The sequence below is a fragment of the Narcine bancroftii genome, chromosome 13, assembly GCF_036971445.1.
Source record: "Narcine bancroftii isolate sNarBan1 chromosome 13, sNarBan1.hap1, whole genome shotgun sequence".
Lineage (NCBI taxonomy): Eukaryota > Metazoa > Chordata > Chondrichthyes > Torpediniformes > Narcinidae > Narcine > Narcine bancroftii.
Genome location: NC_091481.1, coordinates 76,484,115 through 76,506,268, shown reverse-complemented (window position 1 = coordinate 76,506,268; position 22,154 = coordinate 76,484,115). Strand labels below are relative to the sequence as shown.

The following is a 22,154-nucleotide window of genomic DNA, read 5'->3' as shown; positions in this document are numbered from 1 at the left end:
GTGGCCAAATGGTATCACCCTGTACAGTAGCAGTTCCAGAAACAGAAATAATACGTTTGTCTTCACCAAAATCAATCTAATTACATTAAATGCAAGGGGTTTTGGATTCTGCACATCATGCTAATGTTAATGGCCCATCACTGAAAAGGCTCCTTTGTTAAACGTTTTAACAATCCGCTTACAAGCTCCAAGTATTAACAAATAATAGCAGGCCATTTATCCCCTTGTGCTCCATCACAGTTTAATTACTGGTCTTTAAATTCAGCATTATTTACTTGTGGAGCTCCGTCCTTTTCTCAGGTCAGACCTAGAGAATGACTTCAGACCCAATTGTACTTCAAATTGCACACCCTTCATTTGCAAGCTTGTGTTGCTCGGTGGATACACAGAGTCTGGCTCAAGAGGCTGAGATATCCATGACCAATTGAGCCCCAGACAAGGTCCAAGGCGGTTTCTTATACATTTGTTATCTTGCACACCTGATAGCTCTGCCAGACACCCTTGATTGGGGGTTCACAGCTACCTCACGCTGCTGGTATTTCCTATAAATCGGTCTTGAGCATCACAGCATTTATCAAGTCAGCAGCTGTCAGTTTGCAACCATTGTACATATAATAAGGTTTGTTGAGCCGTTTAAGCATGTGAATATGTTTTGATATGTCCCAATTCTTCTTGATTTTTATTTAAACAATTCCTAATTCTTGGATACATTTTAAATTTCTAATATTAATCACTGACTCATCTACTGCCAACTTGGATTGAGAATTCGATAGACATGCTCTTCTCTCCCTCCAGGCCAACACCTTTATATTTCAAATTATCAGTTTGCAGGCCTCTCCCAGCATCGGATTATCAACCAGACATCTCCAATCAATCATAAGCAAGAGAGTTGGAGAAGCTCAGCAGGTCCCTTCTTCAGGCCCTGAACATCCTATGGATGTTGTGTGACCTGAGGAGTTTTTCCAGCCCTGCTGTGTACTGTACAAGACGCTAGCTACTGCAGATTTTCTTGTTTACATTCATTACCCCTTCCACAGTTTATAAACAAGACCATGACATGCTCGCTCACCACTGCCAATGGGTCCAAACTCCCCCCACCCTCAGTGCCAGTGGATCCAACCTTCACCCACCCTGGCCCACACCCCCAGTGGATCCAAACCACCCCTCCCATTCTTGTCCCCACCCCCAGTGATCCAACCTCACCATTCCCAGTGGATCCAACCTCACCATTCCCAGTGGATCCAACTCCCCCCCACCCGCGGGTCCCCACCCCAAATGGATCCGACCCACCCCCAACCCCGGGTCCCCACCCCCAGTGGATCCAACCCCCCCACGGGTCCCCACCCCCAGTGGATCCAACCCCCCCCCACCCCCGGGTCCCCACCCCCAGTGGATCCAACCCCCCCACCCCCGGGTCCCCACCCCCAGTGGATCCAACCTCCCCCACCCCCAGTGGATCCAACCTCCCCCACCCCCAGTGGATCCAACCTCCCCCACCCCCAGTGGATCCAACCTCCCCCACCCCCAGTGGATCCAACCTCCCCCACCCCCAGTGGATCCAACCTCCCCCACCCCCAGTGGATCCAACCTCCCCCCACCCCCAGTGGATCCAACCTCCCCCCACCCCCAGTGGATCCAACCTCCCCCACCCCCAGTGGATCCAACCCAACCCCACCCCGAGAGGCCTTCCCTCCCTGGGTGAGCCCGGAGCCCAGCACCCACACCGGGACCGGGGCCAGGACCCTCACGCCCCCTTACCCGAAAAAGGCGCCAATGAAGGAGCGCCCCGAGCGGACCTTCTTCTCCGCCTCAGCCACCAGGCTCAGCGCCTCCCGTTCCTTGGCTGAGTTGTCCATATCTAACTCCTCTCACCTCCTCCACTGCGTCACTTCCGCACACCCCAAACCCGCCCCCCTTTGAAGCCGCACTGTCTGTCACGTGACCTTGTCGGCGGAGGCTCCTGTCAATCTCATTGCTGGGCTGCTTTGCAACTGGGCTCCATCCACTGAAATAGGATCAAAATTAATGTACCAAATAGAAATCCTTCGTCAGAACTGGGACAATGTGAAATGCATATTATTTCAGTCGCAGAGAAGTTAAAGAAAGGTTAGGTAGAAGAAAGTAAGTGTTTTTATCACGCCAAACCAAATATATATAAGATTCAAGATTCAATTTATTGTCACAGTGGAAACATTTATATAAACCACCCCACAAAATATTACATGAAATTCCTTTTTGCCTGCTGCAAGGTAGACAGATTTGTCCTCGGCAGGAATTGCCTAAGTACCTCTTACCATCTTACGGTCAGACTTAACGATAGTCCTCCCAGAGTCTCCAAGTGTATGTCTCTAGCGCTTCCACAACCCCTTCAGTCACACAGTCCAAACCATTGGCAACCCGAGCTCCAGATCCAAACCTCCAACACGGTCAGGAACCCCTCAGTACCCTCGGGACCCCTCCAGCCAGTTCAAGCCAGTCTCCAGCAGTCCGCAGCCCGGCATGAGTCTCCTGACAGCAGTCTCCAGCAGGCCACAGCTTCTGCGGGTTCCTTGTCTCAAGTCGCCAGCAGCCCACTGCATGCTCTGGTCCCGCAGACTCAGGGCCCCCACACTGGTCCGCTGCCGTGGTCACCTCCTCTGCTTTTTCTCAGATGGGGGTAATCTTCCCATCCTCTGGTCCCCAGAGTCTGCAGCCCCTCGTGGCTGTTGCCGATTAAGAGGCACTGCCATCTTCAGCGGAGATCTACGGTCGCAGGATTTCAAATAAAACCACCGTCGGCTCCCTCAACGGGATGTTCAAAGTCCGTGCGGAGCCAGCAGCAGTAGGCTGGGCAGCTGGACCCTGCGGGAGCGCTGCCGCTATTGTGGTGGTTCGAGGCAAATGACACTGAATAATAAATCTTTTCAAAAGGTTTGCTTCCTGAAAAAAAACTTGGGGATTATGAGAGATAGCTTAAAGGTGAACTCAAAGATAATTTCAGTTTTCTTGATTCACGCAGGATGATGGAGAAACATTAAATGAACTTTTATTGAATTTAGCATGTTTAATTGCATAATGATGATAAACCAAGCTCTCAGGTTGACCACACGTGTTGCACAACAAAGGTGGAGAGCTCAGGGTTTGTCTTGATCAGCAATTTTACAACTGAAGTAGGGATCATAGGCTTCTTAACATGTGCAGTCAGGCTGCATCTTTGAGCCTTAAGCGTGTACTCACCACAAATGTAACAGAATCAGAATTTATTGTCTTGAACATGTCATGATATATGTTGTTTTTTGGCAGCATCACAGGGCAAACATTTATATAAACCACCCTACAAAATAATTTTTTTCAAAAGTAAAAGTGAGGTAGTGTCTGTGGTTCATTGGAGGGATTGATGGGACTATCCAAGGTGTTGAAAAATGCCAGGGGGGGTGTCTATTGAACTTTTGGGGTCAAAAGAATTGTAGAGCCTGAAGTCCCCATTTCTTGGTGATTGGGGTGTGGTAACAAAGTTTAGGTTGTTGCTGGACCTGGGAGGCTTGAACACTGTGCACATTCCCTCACTAATACATATTGAAACTGCACATCTACTTATTTATCTACTTATTTCTCTATCTATCTATGAAGGATCAAGGATTCCATGAGGAGTCGATGGTCTAAAAAATTTGGGGAGTCCTGAAGTATACCAACTAACCAATGTATGACTAGTAGAGCCACTTACTCCACTTGCTTTACATCTATTGCTGTGTGGCTCTGTATGACAACATTAACACTATCTATAAATTCATAGATGATACCATGGTAGAAGGTTGTGTAAAAAGGGGCAGTGAGTGACACACAGGAGGGAGATTGAAAACTTGGGCTGAATGGTGCACCAACAACAACTTTGCACTCAACGTCACCAACATCAAGGAGATGATTGTTGACTTCAGGAGGGGAAAACCAGAAGTATATGATCCAGTGATCATTGGGGGATCAGAGGTGAAGAGGGTGAGCAAATCTAAGTTCTTGGGAGTCACTATCTTGGAGGATCTTTCCAGGACCTGACACACTAATATCGTGAAAAAAAGCACGTTAGTGCCTCTACTTCCTCAGGAGTTTGCGGAGGTTTGGTAATGATGTTGGAGACCTTGGCAAATTCCTACAGAGGTGTGGACCAGCTGCAAAATGATCTGGTAGAGGGAACATCAATACCAGCGTAAAGCCCTTGAAAAGATGGTGGACACAGCCCAGGACATCACATCTAAAACTCTCCTCACTTTTGAGTACATCTACAGGGAACACTGCCATCAAAGAGCAGCAGCAATCAACCACCAAGCACACGCTCTGTTCTCGCTGCTGCCATCAGGAAAGAGGTGTTGGGGCCACGAGACTCGCACCCACCAGGTTCAGAAACAGCTGCTCCCCCTCCACCATTAGACTCCTCAATGACAAATTCATTTAAGGACTCCTACTTTTGCACTTTATTGATCTTTTTTCTCTGTATTACACAGTCAGTTTGTTTACATTTCTTTATTTGTTTATCTTCTTGAGTGGAGTTTTTTTTGAACTATCCAATGAGTGGTAATTTAAATTTATTTTTTAAAAACTGGGCAGCCTATCTTGAGAATTTATAAATAAAAATTAATCGTCTAGTCACAGGCCTCCAGTCTGAGAAGCTATTGTCCACGGCCACTCACTGGCTTCTCCCACACAACCAATGTTTTTGAATATTTTAAGATGAGATTTCACATCCAAAGTACAGAGTACCTATGGATAGATGTTAAAATTCTCACTTAAAATCACTACACTTAAAATCACCAATGCCTGAAGAGGGCGCACAAAATCAGTGAACCGGTGCGGACTCGAAAGGCCAACATGGCCTGTTTCCGCTCCGTATATGGTTATTTCTTTGGCTTGGCTTCGCGGACGAAGATTTATGGAGGGGGTAAATGTCCACGTCAGCTGCAGGCTCGTTTGTGGCTGACAAGTCCGATGCGGGACAGGCAGACACGGTTGCAGCGGTTGCAGGGGAAAATTGGTTGGTTGGGGTTGGGTGTTGGGTTTTTCCTCCTTTGCCTTTTGTCAGTGAGGTGGGCTCTGCGGTCTTCTTCAAAGGAGGTTGCTGCCCGCCAAACTGTGAGGCGCCAAGATGCACGGTTTGAGGCGATATCAGCCCACTGGCAATGGTCAATGTGGCAGGCACCAAGAGATTTCTTTAGGCAGTCCCTGTTAAAACATTTACACACACATCATTTTGGCCCCCGAGTCCGTGCTGCCCATTAACCTACCACCCCTGGTGCGTTTTTAAAGGGTGGGAGGAAACCGGAGCCCCTGGAGAAAACGCACGCAACCATGGGAAGAACGTACAAGCACCCGTACAGACAGCGCGGGATACGGACCCGCGTCCGCCTCACCCGTAGGAAAAAGAATCTCAGGGTTGTATGTGATGCCTTGTATGCAGTCTGAGAATAGATGATCTGAATTTTAGAACTAGACCATCCCAACCAGTCCATAGTAATGTTGAAACTCCTTCCTGTCTCCCCCCTCATCTTTCTCCATCCAAATATTTGTTTATGCATTTAAAACTGGCGGCCAACAGAGTTTTTTTTTTGAAAGCAAACTGGGGAATAAGTTATGATTGTACATTCTGTGCTGTTCCACTGGGGATAAGTTGTCCCATTGCCAGCAGCCACCGACCCGTCACGTGACACCGCCCGCCCGTCACCAGCGGGGGCGCTGCTGATTGGCGAGAAGACGGCGCGCGTCACGCCGGGCCGGAAGGTCGGCGGCGATGGCGGCGTGCGGGTGGCGGGGTGCGTGGCGGCTGGGCGCCCCGTCGCGGCGCTTCGGCGGCGCTTGGCGCTCGCCGGCCGGGCGCCGGTGCAGCCGGAGCAGCCTGTACGAGCACGTGAGGGACGGCTACTCGGACAAGCCGCGGCTGGACATGGGGTCCGTCTGCCGCCGCATGCCGGCGGTCCTGGACAACGTGCGCAATCGCAAGGGGGAGCTGACGGAAGCCGATGTGTCTCATATAGTAGGTTCAACCGCCTTCATCTAATGCACTGCCCCGTCGGCCTGGGCTCCCCTCTCAACTTGGGGGCAATCACTGGCTCCAAAGCTGCCTTGACCTTTCCAGGGTTGTCCCCTTGCCATCCAACCTTTCAAACCTAGCCCTCTGCTTATCCTAAGCGCAGGTATGTGTAATGTATGTGTGTACAAGTTCAGAAAAGTTAATTTGGTTCATCGTCCAATCTCACTTCTCATTCCTCCAAGTTCTCTGGTTGCAGGCAATTCTTACACAGAATTTAACATGGATAAAGTTCACAGAATTTAACAGGTATAAAGTGCTTGAAAGGTAGGTTTTTCAGCGAGAGAGATTTGTTGTTGCAGGACATCCACAACTGATGTACTTCTCTATCAGCCACTCCAGTGTCTTGCTGACGAAACTTGCCCCGTCAGGGTTCTCTTTTCTTTCAGGTCGCCACAGAGTTCCTTTTTGTTTCCCTTATTCCAAGTGAAACATTTTAGACAGCCAGTCCTCCCCTCTCGCACGAACCACAAGGCCATCTTCCAGTTGGGCTTCTTGCCAGCTTGTCCTGTTCCAGTCCCAGCTGCTCTTGCTGGCTAACCCCTGTACAAGTCACCTCTGTCTCTCTCTCTCTCACACACACACACTGAGAGAAAGCCTGTTTGACTCTCTCTGCTTACAAAACCACATGACCCTCTTACAGCAGCAAACTCTCCTTCCAAACAGCAGCGGCTCCAGCCTTCTCTTTCATCGGTTGCCTTTGGTAAACAACAATCCATTAGTGAAGTCCCTTCAGCACTTTTCAAATCTCTTGCAAAAGGTGTGAGAAGCCACTATGTCTAGCATTAGCACAGCTCCAATATTTCAAATAAGATCTTGTTTTAAAGTGTTTGCATGTGACCTACTCTAACAAACCTTTCCCAATTTATCTCCCAAAACCATATCACACGATGTATCTCTATCTTTTCACTGTCCAACCTGCAGAGTTCCTCCAGCATTGTGTTTTTAGTACCTTTGATTAACATAGAGCAGTGGTTTTCAAACTTTTTTTCCACCTTAAGTTATCCCTGTGCCATACGTGCTCTGTGATCAGTAGGACCTCCGCAAGCTGGATTTGAGCGTCTTAAAAGTCAACACAGAGTGCTGAGAGCAAGGTGAAAGAGTGATCTTGAGTCAGTTTGAGGAGTTGACGGCGAGAGCACAGCGGACAACAATTCAGCAATGTCCTGTATTTACAACAATTGGGGCAGAGCCTGCCGTTCTAGGATTGGCCTCCACAGCCAATGCTGCGAAACAAATCAGTGACTTCCAGAGGCAGTCAATCACGACCGATGGAGGCCAAGAAAGAAAGAATACTTAAGGTGGTCTGTGAGTTTAAGAAAAAAAGGTTGAGAACCACTGCTCTAGACCCAATTGTTACTGAAATACTTGTCATTGACCTATTTCCTTTAGAATTATGAAACTTTACACATAACGAGACAATTAAGTACGATTAAAACTGGTTTTCAAACTTTTTCTTTCCACCCGCACACCACCTTAAGTAATTCCACAGAGCATCTATTACTTCAAGTGGAACGTGAGTGGAAATAAAAAGTTTGAAAACACTGACATAGAACATAACAGAACAGTGCAGGCCCTTTGGCCCACAATGTTGGGCTGACCTCTATGAACTGAATCAAATAAAAAAACAAAACCTTCTCTATCTGATAACACTATATTTTTCTTTCATCCATGTGGCTGTGCAAGAGTTTTTTAAATGTCCCTATTGTATGAGTCTCCATCACCACTCCTGGGAATGCATTCCAAGCACCCTCCAATCCTTGCTCTCACCTCCATCCACCTTGCTCTCACAGTCCCACTTACTATGTGATCCCACCACTGTACACTATTGTGGAGCACCAATGTCTGCGGACACCATAGTTGATGTAAAAACACAATGCTGGAGAAACTCGGCAGGCCAGTAGTAAAACACGAAAGTTGCAGACACCATGGTTGAAGTAAAAAGACAAAGCTGGAGAAACAGCTCCTCCCTACACATCTTGGCACCTACCCTTGAGAGCATAGGAGACATTCCACTTGCACCCACACCTCCTCCCTCACCATTATTCAGGGGCCCCAAACCGTCCTTCCAAGTGAAGCAACATTTCATTTATGTGTCTACAGGGGTCATCTGGTGCTCCCGTTGTGGTCTTTACATCAGAGAGATCGGGCGCAGACTGGGAAATTGCTGAGCGACATGGCTCTATCCGCCGTGATAATGTGGATCTTCCAGGGGCCACCCATTTCATTTCCCAATCCCATTCCCTTGCTGACTTATCTATCCATGGTCTTGTGCACTGCCAGGCTGAAACCACCCACAAATTGGAGGAACAACACCTCCTTTTCCCTCTGATCACCCTCAAAGTAGATGGCATTAACATCAACTTCCCCGGTTTCCATTTAACCCCCCCCCCCCCACTTCTTCCCCCTGTTGCCTTTCCCCCAACTCTGTCTCTCTTTCTCTTCCCTTTTCCCTCTGTCTCCTTTCACAGAGCCAAAATCATTTCTCCTCTTATCCAATTAACAACTTTTGGCTGTTGGTCTGGACTCCTTTCCTTCCTATTCTTCCCCAGTCTTTATTCTGACGCCTTTCTGATCTTTGCTTCTACCTTGAGGAAGGGCTTAGACCCGAAGTGTCAGTGATTACCTTTGCTTTCAATGGATACTGCGAGACTGATTGAGTTCCTCCAGCATTTCTGTGTTTTTACCTCAGTCGCTGCAGCTTCATACATCCGTGTTTCACCTCCACCCTGCGTTCATAGTCTGATTTACTATTTTTAAAACCCCTGTGTTCCCCCATCTCTGCCAGCGTGCTGCAATTTCTGCGTATCTCTGATGCCCTTCCTATGACATTTTGCCTTCCCTCCCCTCAGGCCTGGCACTCTTCAGTAAAAAAGACCGATTCTTTTGGACTGTTCAGAATTTATTGTCATGAAGACGTAACAAAATTTGCTGTTTTGCAGCAGTAACACAGTCCAAACATTTATATAGGGGCCACCTTGCCAAATAAACGTCCTTGTACCGCTGAGTGCTCGTCGTCAGGCTCCTGTACCTTTTTTCCGATGGTAGCAGAGTGAAGAGTGAGGAACCTTGAGGATAGAGGCTGCTTTCTTTTTTTTTAAATTTTTTATTTTTCACACCATAAACCACATTAACCAAGATACATACTTTTTCCTTTTCAAATATATACAGTGCCATTTTCTCCCCCCACTCCCTCCTCCCATCCCACCCTCCCTACCTCCCCCCCCCCGTCCATTTAAAGTACAAAATCTAGGATACATTAAACCAGTCAAACAATGTTGTCATTCAATAAAAATAAACAAGAAATTCCACTGAGTCAATTCTTTTCATTTCCTTCTCCTTTCGTTAATTTAGGTAGTGAATGAACCCGGTAGGTTTTCGCTATTGTGTTTATGTAAGGCTCCCATATTTGTTCAAATATTTCAATATTATTTCTTAAACTATATGTTATTTTTTCTAATGGAATACATTTATTCATTTCTATATACCATTGTTGTATTTTCAAATTATCTTCCAATTTCCAGGTTGACATAATACATTTTTTTGCTACGGCTAGAGCTATCTTAACAAATCTTTTTTGTGCATCCTCCAAATCAATTCCAAATTCTTTGTTTTTTATGTTACTTAGGAGGAAGATCTCTGGATTCTTTGGTATATTGTTTTCTGTAATTTTATTTAATATTTGGTTTAGATCTTCCCAAAAGAGGCTGCTTTCTTAAGACACCACCTCATGTAGATGTCTTCGATGGAGTGAAGACTAGTGCCATGATGTCACAGGCCGAGCTACCAACCCTATGGCGATTTTTTTTTTTCCCTGTCCTGTGCATTGGCACTTCCATATCAGACAGTGATGCAACCAGATAGAATGATCTCCATTGGTACACCTGTTGAAGTTTGCAAGAGTCTTTTTGGTGACATATTGAATCTCCTCAAACACTTAACAAAGTATAGCTGCTGTCGAGCCCTTACAGCCCTAAAATTTGGACTGCTCGGGGAATGTGTCGGTCCGAATTCTCAGGCACTACTTTTAAAATTCAAATTTAAAGAGGAATAAAGAAGAAATAAACATGTAAATTTTGATACTTTATTTATCAACATGCTTCATTTATCAAAATGAACAGTCTTTAAGAAAAATAAAGTCAACGTGTGGCAAAAATATTTAAACATTTTCACTGTAATGTTTGAAATTATATTTAAAAATGAATATTGTAAAAGAAAAATGCAGTGAACAAATGAATTTCTTTGTGATAAGATTACCTGTATTAAGCGTAGTTGCTTGTGGCCACTGTGCATCTGTGATGCTTACCTTTGCACACATGGACACAAAAGTCCGCTAAAATTAAAAGGTTTGAGAGACGGGATTCTCGGGTGGTGCAGATTTCTGGCATTTGGATTTTTTTGACTTTTACTGAACACTGTCCTGCTGAGTTTCTCCAGCTTTGATAAACCTTGCTACTTACCTCCATCCTGCTCTTACAGTCTAATTTACTATTTTAAAACCCCTGTGTCCCCAACTCTCCAAGTGTTCTGCAACTCCTGCATATCTCTGATTTCCTTCCCGTGACTTTTTGCCTCCCCTCCCTTCAGGAAGTCTTAAAAAAAGCTGTTACACTTCGGACAATTTGTACATATGAATACTTGTCCTGCATACTTGACTTAAGAAAGCAGTCTCTATCGTCAAGGACCCTCACCACCTACGCCATGTCCTCTTCATTCTGCTACCATTAAGTATAGGAGCCTGAAGATGAGCTCCCAACAGCACAAGGACAACTTCTTTCCCGCTGCCATCAGCTTCCTGAATAAACAACAAACCACAGACACTGCCTCACTTTGTCTTTTTGTGCAATATTTTTTATTTATTTTTGTACGGTGGTTTATATGAATGTTTGTTCTGTGATGGTGCCACAAAACAGCGAATTTTGTGACTTGCTCATGACAGTAAATTCTGATTCAATATTGTTTGTTTGTATGTGTGCTATGTCTGGTTGTGTGTCTGCGTGTTTTACACCGAGGACCGGAGAGCGCTGTTTCCTTGGGTTGTACAGTCAGATGACAAGAAACTTGACAGTTTCTGTCTTGGCTGCGTCCTTGTTCCAAACGTATCCCAGTGCCACTTAACTCTTCCCCTGTTACAACCATGAATATATTTAGGTTGCTTCCTTCACACGTGCCAAAGTTGTCTTTTTATGAACTACTAACCTCCGTCCCATTCTCAAATTTACATGCACAATTTCCGATGGTTCCAGCATCTGCAGTCTTTAGTATATAACTAGCCGAATCATGGGTCCTCTACTGGCATCACCGATGGCTCCTAGAACGCTTCCATCAGCGCTGTCTCCGCTCCATCCTCAACATTCATTGGAATGACTTCATCACCAACATCGAAGTACTCGAGCTGGCAGAGTCCGCAAGCATCGAATCCATGCTGCTGAAGACCCAACTGCGCTGCGTGGATCACGTCTCCAGAATGGAGGACCATCGCCTTCCCAAGATCGTGTTCTATGCCGAGCTCTCCACTGGCCACCGAGACAGAGGTGCACCAAAGAAGAGGTACAAGGACTGCGTAAAGAAATCTCTTGGTGCCTGCCCCACTGACCACCGCCAGTGGGCTGATCTCGCCTCCAACCGTGCATCTTGGCGCCTCACAGTTCGGCGGACAGCAACCTCCTTGGAAGAAGACCCCAGAGCCCACCTCACTGACAAAAGACAAAGGAGGAAAAACCCAACACCAACCCACCAATTTTCCCTTGCAACCATGCCTGCCTGTCCCGCATCGGACTTGTCAGTCACCAACGAGCCTGCAGCAGACGTGGACAATACCCCTCCATAAATCTTCGTCCGCGAAGCCAAGCCAAAGAAGAAAGAAATAAAGAAGAGATGAAGGGTTCCAAACTTGTAACATTGACTGACCATTTATACCCACAGATGCTGCCTGACCTCCGAGTTCCTCCAGCAATTCTTTGTCTGAGTAAAGCTGCTTTGAATTTTTGCTTGATCTGTCCACTGGCTGGGGTGTTTTGTGTCATGCAATTCATATTCATCTTGATGAGAGATGAAATTGTATGACTGGAAATCTTTTAGTTGGAACCTTGCTGACTTAAATTGATTGTTACAATCATCTGAAGGTTTCATGGGCAGTATTGCTGGTCTCCAGCAATTTTATGTATTTACAACAATCACAATGCCTGGAGACTTTCTTGTTTTACTGGTACCAACTTTGTTTTCTTGTAATTTTTTATTTGTCACACTATGAACCATATCAACCAAAATATGTACAAATGTTTCTCATTAAATATGCACCGTTACATTTTCTCTTTTTTCTATACCAGCTTGGTTTTCCAAAGTATTCAGTTGACTTTCTTTTATTTACCAACTCCGTGTCTGGACTTGCCTCTGGATTACAAATCCGCTAACTTCACAACATCTTCTGCATCCAACCTTTTATTTTCTCTTTAGCTGGAACGTGGCACCCAGTAATCTCCTTCAGTCTAAACATTGCTTTGACATTAAAGTTCATTCATGGTTTACAGAAGTCAGATAAAGCAAAAATGGTTGATTCTTTTTAAGGCAGTGATTTTTTTTTAAAAACCAAAAGGAAACTTTATTCACAATAAATTATTTACAAAGGGGAAAACCCTTCAAAGTCTCTTTCCACCCTTAGTTTCATCTCCATGCATTTCCATCACTGTACATTGTTACATTAATTTCTATTTACACCATTGTCACCGCTGATGCTTCTTATCGCTTCTTCCACCCCCCCCCCCCCACCCTGTTGTTTGAGGGGCTTCCCCTCGGTCTCATCCCCTCTGAATACCTGGGTAATGGGAGGTCTCTATCGTGTGGTCCTTCCCCACAGCGCCCTCGCATTGGCTGCACCAAGCCTTAGTGAATCCCTCAGCACGTACCCCTGCAGCATTCCCTCACTGACATCTCCATGTCCTGAAAGACCAATAGGTTTCGGGCTTTCACCGAGTTGATGGTCTTGCAGCAGTTCTGGATGTTTGGCTCTGTATGTGTCCCCAGGAGCAGCCCGTAGATCAGAGAGTCCTCTGTCACGCTGCTTCTGGGGATGAACCGTGACAAGGACCCTTGCATCCTTCTTCACCCCCTCTTAGTGAATCATTTATGGTTTTTTTTACACAGCGCTGCATTCCAGGAAATTATTGCCATTTTCCCGGAACGCATGCAGTGTAAAAAGGTTGGAATGGGAATGAGGGTGCCATTCCCATTATAATATTTTACTTCCTAGACCCCCAAGCAAATTTCCCAGAATGCCTGCAGTCTAAAGTTAACTGCAAGCATTCCGTGAACAATGGGCTAATGAATAGCAAGTACAGATGATGCATAATTACAAATCCTGCCTCTTTAATTACAGCACTTCCACTATGCTGTCTAAACTTGCATAAGGAAATGGAGATTTTGTGTTTTGGTCGTTTGTGTGTGAGCGACCAATGCCGAGACGTCGGACATTCTTCAGACCAGTAAAATTGCGCAAATTCTATCTTAAAAACATAAATAAATGAATAGCCTTCTCTTGGCTTTTCTTTTGTTGGTGGTCGCAATCCTAATTCTCTTTCACCTTGCACCATTGACCCTTTTGTTGCTGTTTCACCCAAATGCAATCCAATAATCTTAATCCTGATTCTAACTTTTTTTTTCTCACCTTCTGATTAACCTTCTCCTAAACTGAATGAGTAAAGAAATTTTGATTCACCACTTTGTGGTCCATTCAAACTCCATCTTGAATACTGGCTTTGAACTGATCAGTAGGAAAGTATCTAGGGTGTCAGACAATACCCTTTTGCAACCCAGATAAGAGGTAACTCCAGAGAAAATCCTGTTGTAATTTAGAGAAACAATAATGGAAAAGCACATACTTCTGCCATTTGAAGTCTGGAAGAGCAACCCTGTCAGTTTTTTCTCGATGCCCAAGTCCTGCTTAAAAATAATGATTCTAAATACATTTGCAGATTTTTTTGTGCATTAAATAAATTTCAGCTAAAGTGATTAGATAGTAGATCAGATCCTAATCCCAATCTAAAACAATCTTTCTGGTACTTTTGTGATCACCTGAAGAAGAACGAAGGCACCCGATGTATCAGAAACTACAGATACCCTCTGATTCGTGCAGTGTCTTGACTTGGGAAAGTTCATGGTTCTTTTATCTCTGGGTCTAAATCTTTGTGGCAACGTTGGGGTCCCTTCATCAAGTAGTTCAAGGAGGTGATTCAGTTGTCAAGGGCTGTTGGAGTTGAGGAATAAATGCCAATCTTGTCAAGGGCACCACATATCATGAATGAATTAGAATGTATTCGAAGTTTCTGTTAAGAATAGCATATAATGGAAAAGGTTAACATTACATCCAAGTGCATAGATAATTAATAAAGATATAATGGCCCACGATGTCTGGGTCGGAGAGCACTGCCACTTGCACGGGATACAAATTCTCCATTCTCTGCTTATTCATGTCTGTTCAGAAGTCTTTTAAATTGTATCCTGCTTTCATCACTACCCCATCAGCCTTTTCAGTTCCCTACTTTTCTTTTTCAATCTTTTTATTATTATTATAATTTATAAACACATACAGTTCAAAGAGATAATAAAAAAATACATAGTAAGTAATGAATTAATACAGAGATATTAAACAATAATACAGAATAAAAATATATCATAAAAAAAAATTTTGATCAGTTTAGGGTGTGAACTATCTCTAAAAAAAAGATATAATTAATAACAATATATGAAAAAAGAGAGAAAAAAAAACCCAAAAAAAGAAGAAAAAACAAATCTGAATTAAAAAAAACTTTAAAAAAAAACCTACAGATATAGCTAAACCACGCCGATCACTCCGATCTCATCTTACAGCCCAATTATCATACATAATCATAGAAAGAAAACAGAGCCAGATCAACTCACCACAAATGAAAATATTGAATAAATGGTCGCCAGGTTAACTCAAACTTAGAAGGGGATTCATAGACAGAGTTTCTAATTTTCTCTAAATTTAAACATAGTATAGTTTGGGTAAACCATTGGAAAACAGTGGGAGGATTTACCTCTTTCCAATTCAATAGTATAGATCTTCTAGCCATTAGTGTAAGAAAAGCAATCATACGATCTGCAGGAAGAGATAAATAAGTCAAATCTATCATAGGTAATCCAAAAATTGCAGTAATGGGATGTGGTTGTAAATCAATATTCAAAACAGTAGATATAATGGAAAAAATTTCCTTCCAATAATTCTGTAAAGAGGGACAGGACCAAAACATATGTGTAAGGGAAGCTATTTCCAATTGACATTTATCACATATAGGATCGATATGAGAATAAAAGTTTATCTTTAGACATATGAGCTCTATGAACAACTTTAAACTGTATTAGTGAATGTTTTGCACATAGAGAAGAAGAGTTTAGCAGTCGCAGAATTTTATTCCAATTTTCATTAGAAATATGAAGGTTGAGTTCTCTTTCCCAATCATTTTTAAACTTTTCAAAAGTCCCAGAATTTATTTTTGTAATTATATTATATAATTTAGATATCACACCTTTTGGAGGGAATTTTGAATATAGTATATCCTCTAAAACAGTCGTAGTCTCCCGATTGGGAAAAGAGGGTAAAGTCGAAACTAAGAAACTCCTAATCTGCAAATATCGAAAGAAATGAGATCGAGGTAAATCATATTTCATGGATAATTGTTCAAATGACATGAAAGAGTTATCCAAGAATAAATCCGAAAAGCATGTTATACTTTTAACTTTCCAGAGTAAATAAGCTTGATCAATTAGAGAGGGATGAAAAAGGAAATTTAGTACAATAGGAGTTTCCAAGATAAAATTACTTAGGCTAAAAAATCTCCGGAATTGAAACCATATACGTAGTGTATGTTTAGCCATTGGATTATCAATTTGTTTATATAATTTAGTAAGAGTGAAAGGGAGAGCAGCTCCCAAAATAGAGCTAATTGAAAAATTTTGTATCGGTTTAATTTCTAAATTTACCCAATGGGGATTTAGAGATAATTCTGAATAATTCAACCAATACCTTAAGTAACTAATATTAATTGCCCAGTAATAAATTCTAAAGTTGGGTAATGCCAACCCTCCCTCTAGTTTAGATTTCTGTAAATATTTTTTCCCCAATCTAGGATTCTTGTTTTGCCAGATATATGAGGACAATTTAGAATCGACCTTATCAAAAAAAGATTTAGGATCAAAAATAGGTATAGCTTGGAATATATATAAAAATTTAGGTAAGATCATCATCTTAATAGCATTAATTCGGCCTATCATGGATAGGGATAATGGTGACCAATTGGTAAGTAAACTGCCGATCAGGTCCAATAGAGGGAAAAAATTAGTCCTAAACAAATCTTTATGTTTTTTAGTAATCTTAATCCCTAAATATATAAAATGGTCTCTAGCTATTTTAAAAGGTAAACTATCATAAATAGGGACCCATCCATTAAAAGGGAATAATTCACTTTTATTTAAATTCAGTTTATATCCCGAAAAATTACTAAATTGGGCTAATAAAGATAAAACGGCAGGAATAGAATTTTCAGGATTGGAAATATATAACAATAAATCATCTGCATATAGTGATACTTTATGAATATCCCTGCAACGAATAATACCAGTAATATTGGGTGCTTCTCTGATAGCAATTGCCAAAGGTTCTAAAGCTAAGTTAAATAATAAAGGGCTAAGGGGGCACCCTTGCCTGGTGCCCCGAAATAATCGAAAATATGGCGATCTTTGGGTATTAGTAAAAACCGAGGCAACTGGGGAATTATAAAGAAGTTTAATCCAAGATATAAATATCGGACTAAAATTAAATTTTTCAAGAACTGTAAATAAATAAGGCCATTCTACTCTATCGAAGGCCTTCTCAGCATCTAGTGAAATAACACATTCTGAAGACTTATGTGAAGGAGTGTAAATAATATTCATCAATCTTCTAATATTAAAGGAGGAATAACGATTTTTAATGAATCTAGTCTGGTCTTCAGAGATAATATATGGTAATATCTTCTCTAGCCTTGTCGCTAGAATTTTAGAGAAGATCTTAGAATCAACATTCAACAAAGAAATAGGTCTATAAGAAGAACATTCGGTCGGGTCTTTATTTTTTTTCAAAATTAGAGAAATCGTAGCTCTGTAAAATGATTGTGGTAGTTTACCCAATGTGATAGATTCATCAAACATCTTAATCAGCCAGGGAGAGAGAGTAGAAGAAAAAGCTTTATAAAATTCCACAGAATATCCATCGGGACCTGGTGCTTTCCCCGAGTTCAGTGAGAAAATAGTATTATTGATCTCCGAATCTGTAATGGGTTTACTTAATTCTAAGTTATCTTGAGGTAATACTTTTGGGAATTTCAAATGTTCTAAAAAATTAAACATATTACTAAGGTCTTGAGGGGATTCTGTACTATATATAAAAATTTTGGAAAGATTGATTTATCTCTTCCTGGTTAACAGTCAGTTCTCCATTCTGTTTGCGAATCTCCACAATTTGGCGTCTAGCTGAAATATTCTTCAGATGATTAGCCAATAGTTTACCCGATTTCACACTATGCACATAAAAATCAGATTTAGATCTAATTAGCTGGTTTTCAATCGAAGATGTAAGTAACAAATTATATTCCATCTGCAGTTCAATTCTTTGTTTGTAAAGTTCTTCAGTAGGATCAGTCACATATTTCTTATCAATGTCTTTAATCTTCTCAACCAATAGATGAATCTTGTTTTTGATGCATTTCTTCAAAGCTACTGAGTAAGAAATAATTTGACCACGAATATAAGCCTTGAATGTATCCCACAATATTCCATAAGAAATTTCCGTAGTGTAATTTGTTGAAAAGTTCAGTTCCCTACTACTCTGTAAAAATAAATTTGATCTGCACATCATCTTTATTCCCCCTCCCCACATTAAATGCATTTCCACTGGTTCGCAACATTTTTTTTTACCTTGGATTTAATTAATGAATGCCTCTCAAGATTTTATAAACCTATAATTTCTCCTCTCAGCATCCAACACTCCAGAGAAATGAAACGCTGAAGTCTGCAGATGCTGTGTTTGTAGTAAAACCTCGCAGTGTACGCTGAAGGAACTTAGCCGGACTTGCAGCGTCCACAGGAGGAAAAGAAATATTTTATCAACGTTTCAGGCCTGAGTCCTTCTTCATGGTATGTGAAGAAGGGCTCTGGGCTGAATCATCAATAATATGTCTTCACCTCCTATGGGCACGGTGAGACCAGCTGAGTTCCTCTCGTTTTTAACAACATTCCAGAGAAAGCGACCCTTTTTTTAAGTTTAGACATACAGCACGGTAACGGCCCACGAGTCCATGCCGCCCGATTTGTTGTCCATCCTCTTCTTATAGCTCACACCCTCTGATCCGGACGGCATCCTGGAAGATGAGAATTGCACACAATACTCCGAGAGGGGCCTAAATAAAGCTTTATGTAGCTAAATGGGGCAAAGAGAAAGTGATTTATTAGAAAACTTTACCAGAATTTTAAATACTTTATGGCGTATTTGGGGGCAATGCATGATGATATTTCCTTAGTTCCAATCCTCTTTCCAATTGTTTGTCCCCAACAGGTGACCACCTGGCAACAACTGACGAAAGTAAAAGAAGACATTGAGAAATTAGAGGATGAGAAAAGAGATATCAGTGAATCAATTAAAAGTCTTCTGGTAAGAATGATACCAGGATTTCACTCAAGACTTTACACAAATGAAGCTTTTTAAAGGAACTGATTTGCCACATTAGAAATAAATAATTTATTTTGTTTAGATAATCTAGGATTTTGAGAAGTTGTCTTGAAAATTGGAGTTGGGTCTTTGGGTGTGAAATTTTTAATCAAGGTACAAACTTAAACTTTTACTGGAAAAACAATCCAGCAATTAATTGTCATTAAGTTTAAGCCTGACTCAGATTGACTTTTGTTAACCAAAGGATATGCTGTAAAAGAGAGGTACAGTAAACCCCCCCCACCCCGGGTATCTGACACTGATGGGATTGGTAGATTCCGGCTATTCAAATTTTCCAGTTGCTTGAGACTCATTCTTACATTGCCTAACTAATACACCAGTTATTTAGGCCCCTCTCGGAGTATTGTGTGCAATTCTCATCTTCCAGGATGCCGTCCGGATCAGAGGGTGTGAGCTATAAGAAGAGGATGGACAACAAATCGGGCGGCATGGACTCGTGGGCCGTTACCGTGCTGTATGTCTAAACTTAAAAAAAGGGTCACTTTCCCTGGAGTGTTGTTAAAAACTAGAGGAACTCAGCTGGTCTCACCGTGCCCATAGGAGGTGAAGACATATTGGTGATTCAGGCCTGAGCCCTTCTTCACATACCATGAAGAAGGACTTAGGCCTGAAACGTTGGTAAAATATTTCTTTAAAACAGTTTAAAAGACAACGGACAGTGCAAAATATAAAGTAATTTAGAAGAAAAAAATCAGTAATGTGGTCCTTTTAATTATGTAAAGTTCATTTTCATTAGATAATTCCCATAACTTACAAAATTTAAATTTGAATTCTGATGGCTGACGCTGTAACTGCCACATTACTCGTGCTGCCATCATAATTAACCCCTTCTCCCCCAAGTTTACATATAAAGCCTTAATAATACGCCAAATAATATACTGATAAAGACTCATTGTAGGAAGGTATAGGGAGACACTTTGGGAAAGTTGTCCCAGCGGTGAGCAGCATTGGCCGGCTTGTCAATCTGGGCGATGACATTCAAACAGCTGCTGCGGGTGGGGCACAACTGGGACCCTGCGCCGGCTTAACGTTTGTCCCCATCTTTTCCAAGGGGCTTGTGTGTTGCTTCAGAGAACATTTACTTGTGCAATTTTAAACCTTTTTTTTTTTCTTCATTTGTTTTATTTATTCCTCTAATTTTTTTTGCTGGTTGCTTGAATTCCTTGTATGGGAATTTTACTGTAGATAGCGTTAGGTGACAGATCACCTATAATATTGTGATTGAGGACAATGACCATCTATCTTAGGGAAAGTGTTTAACATAGGGCAGATTATTTTTAAAAAATGTGATCATTAATGAAATGCATTGATGAGTGCATAAACCCTCAATTTTGAGTAAAGACCATCTTTAGCCATGTTGCCTTGGTGAAGAGTAATTTCCAGTGACAGTAAGGGGCCATTGGATATGATGAATTGAATATCTCAATGTTAAGGGGAATTGGTTTCAATCCAGGGCACCTTTCCTTAAGGGATACCTTATTTTGACAAACTGGGAGAATTGTATATTTGGCCATTTTCTCAAATCACACATATAAATTTTCAGCAGGTAGATAGAAGAATCCTGAGGTTGAATCATCAGGGATGTTTCTCTTGACCTTCAATCCTTTTTGTCCATTTACCATGAGTTCATGGATGTGAACAATTCATTTTTTTTTAACCAAAAATAGTGTTTATTCACAATAAATTATTTAGAAAAGAAAAAGCATTCGAAGTCTCTTCCCACCCTTAATTTCATATCCATGCATTTCCATCGTGGTACATTGTTAGATTAATTTCATTGCCACCACTGTAGCACCCTGTCGTTACTCTCCCCTCTATTGATTGAGGGGACTTCCCCTCGGTCTCAGCTCCTCAATGCCCAGCGATGGGAAGACTCTTGACTAGTCCTTCCGCAAAGCACTCTTGCGTTGGCTGTGTAGAACCAATAGCAAACGTATCCAACACTTTAAACAAAAAATTCCATTCTAATCTGTCAAAGGCTTTTTCTGTATCCAAAGTTACTGCTACAGTAAGGTCACCTCTTCTTTGAATTAAATGAATTGAACTAATTAATCTTGCAATATTATTGGCAGAATATCATTTCTTAATAAATCCTGTTTGATCTATGTGAATTAAATTAGGTAATCTATTTGCTAAAATTTTTGAAACAATTTTATAATCCACATTTAATAAAGATATCAGACTATAAGAAGGAGGATTCAACAAGTCTTTATCTCTGATTATCACTGTTGAAAAAGATTCCGGTAAAGAACGGGATTCTGGTAAAGAACGGGATTCTGTCGCTTGCTTTAACACCTCCATAAACGAAGGTATTAAAAGGTCCTTACATTTCTTTTAAAACTCCATCGGAAAACTATCTTCTTCCAGAGATTTATCATTCGGTAATGAACTAAGAACTTCATTAACTTCTCTTATTGTAAAAGAAGCATCAAAATGACTTGATACGTCAAACTAGACATATTTATCTGAGATAAAAATTTATCAATCTTAACTTCATCTCCAATAAATTCTGATTTATGCAAATCAGAATGAAAAAACTTAAATAGATCATTAATTTCTCTAGAATTATAAGTAATCATCTTTGAACTTTTCATAACAGCATTAATTATTCGAGACGTTTGCTCTGTTTTTTTTTAATTTAAAAAATTTAAATTAGACATACAACACTGTACAGGCCAATTTAGCCTTAGGATTTTGTGCCGCCCAAATTACACCCCATTGGCCTACATCCTGGTTTGTTTTTGAAGGATGGGAGGAAACTGGAGAAAACCCACGCAGACATGGGGAGAACGTACAAACACTTACAGACAGCGCAGGATTCAAACACCGGTCTGATCCCAATCGCTGGTGCTGTAAAGGCATTGCATTAACCACTTTGCCAACCTTGCTGTCCATGAACCGTGACAACATGCCTCCATTGGAGCCATCAAGATTCTGCCTTCACTGTCCACTTCAGCCGTGCTCTGTAGAGTTAGGGGTACCCAAAATCCTAGCTGTGTGCATTTTCTGATAATTTGCATGAAGCCATTGATGGAGAAGAGCTGATGAACAAGCAGAAGAGAGAAAAGTGATGGGATTTGGAATTCTGCTCACAAAGGGAAAAATGTTGTCAGTGCAGATGTTTTTAACTTTGAATTTGTACTTTTGTTTTTCTTTTAGGCTAATCAAAACAAAGATGTGCTTCAATCAGTAAGTATCATCTCTTCATCTGTTTTCCAGATAAAGAGTGAGGGTTGTTGATTACATGCCCATAAAAGAGATTAAACCTTTTTGGAACTTGGCCCATAGAAACATCTATATTGTGAGACCCCTCCCAGAACG

General features: G+C 41.8%; 2 protein-coding genes and 1 long non-coding RNA gene across 5 annotated transcripts in view; 2 read left to right on the top strand and 1 right to left on the bottom strand.

Annotated features, from left to right (window-relative positions):
• LOC138748587 (alpha-soluble NSF attachment protein) overlaps positions 1-1,901 on the bottom strand; it is a 28,870-nt gene extending 26,969 nt beyond the window's left edge. For 2 of the 3 annotated variants that reach the window (XM_069909032.1, XM_069909033.1), the window contains exon 1: positions 1,759-1,901. In XM_069909032.1, the coding sequence (XP_069765133.1) occupies positions 1,759-1,856 (98 nt within the window). In that variant the 5' untranslated portion in view covers positions 1,857-1,901. The remainder of the gene's footprint in view (positions 1-1,758) is intronic. The other variant, XM_069909034.1, reaches the window with a different exon arrangement.
• Positions 1,902-5,755: 3,854 nt separating this feature from the next.
• sars2 (seryl-tRNA synthetase 2, mitochondrial) overlaps positions 5,756-22,154 on the top strand; it is a 60,758-nt gene continuing 44,359 nt past the window's right edge. Inside the window, exons 1-3 of the mRNA XM_069907767.1 lie at positions 5,756-5,998; positions 18,660-18,755; positions 21,993-22,022. Of these exons, the coding sequence (XP_069763868.1) occupies positions 5,756-5,998; positions 18,660-18,755; positions 21,993-22,022 (369 nt within the window). The remainder of the gene's footprint in view (positions 5,999-18,659; positions 18,756-21,992; positions 22,023-22,154) is intronic.
• LOC138748252 (uncharacterized) lies at positions 6,005-10,868 on the top strand. Its single transcript, XR_011347903.1, has 2 exons — positions 6,005-6,158; positions 9,744-10,868. It is a non-coding gene; the product is annotated as an uncharacterized lncRNA (long non-coding RNA).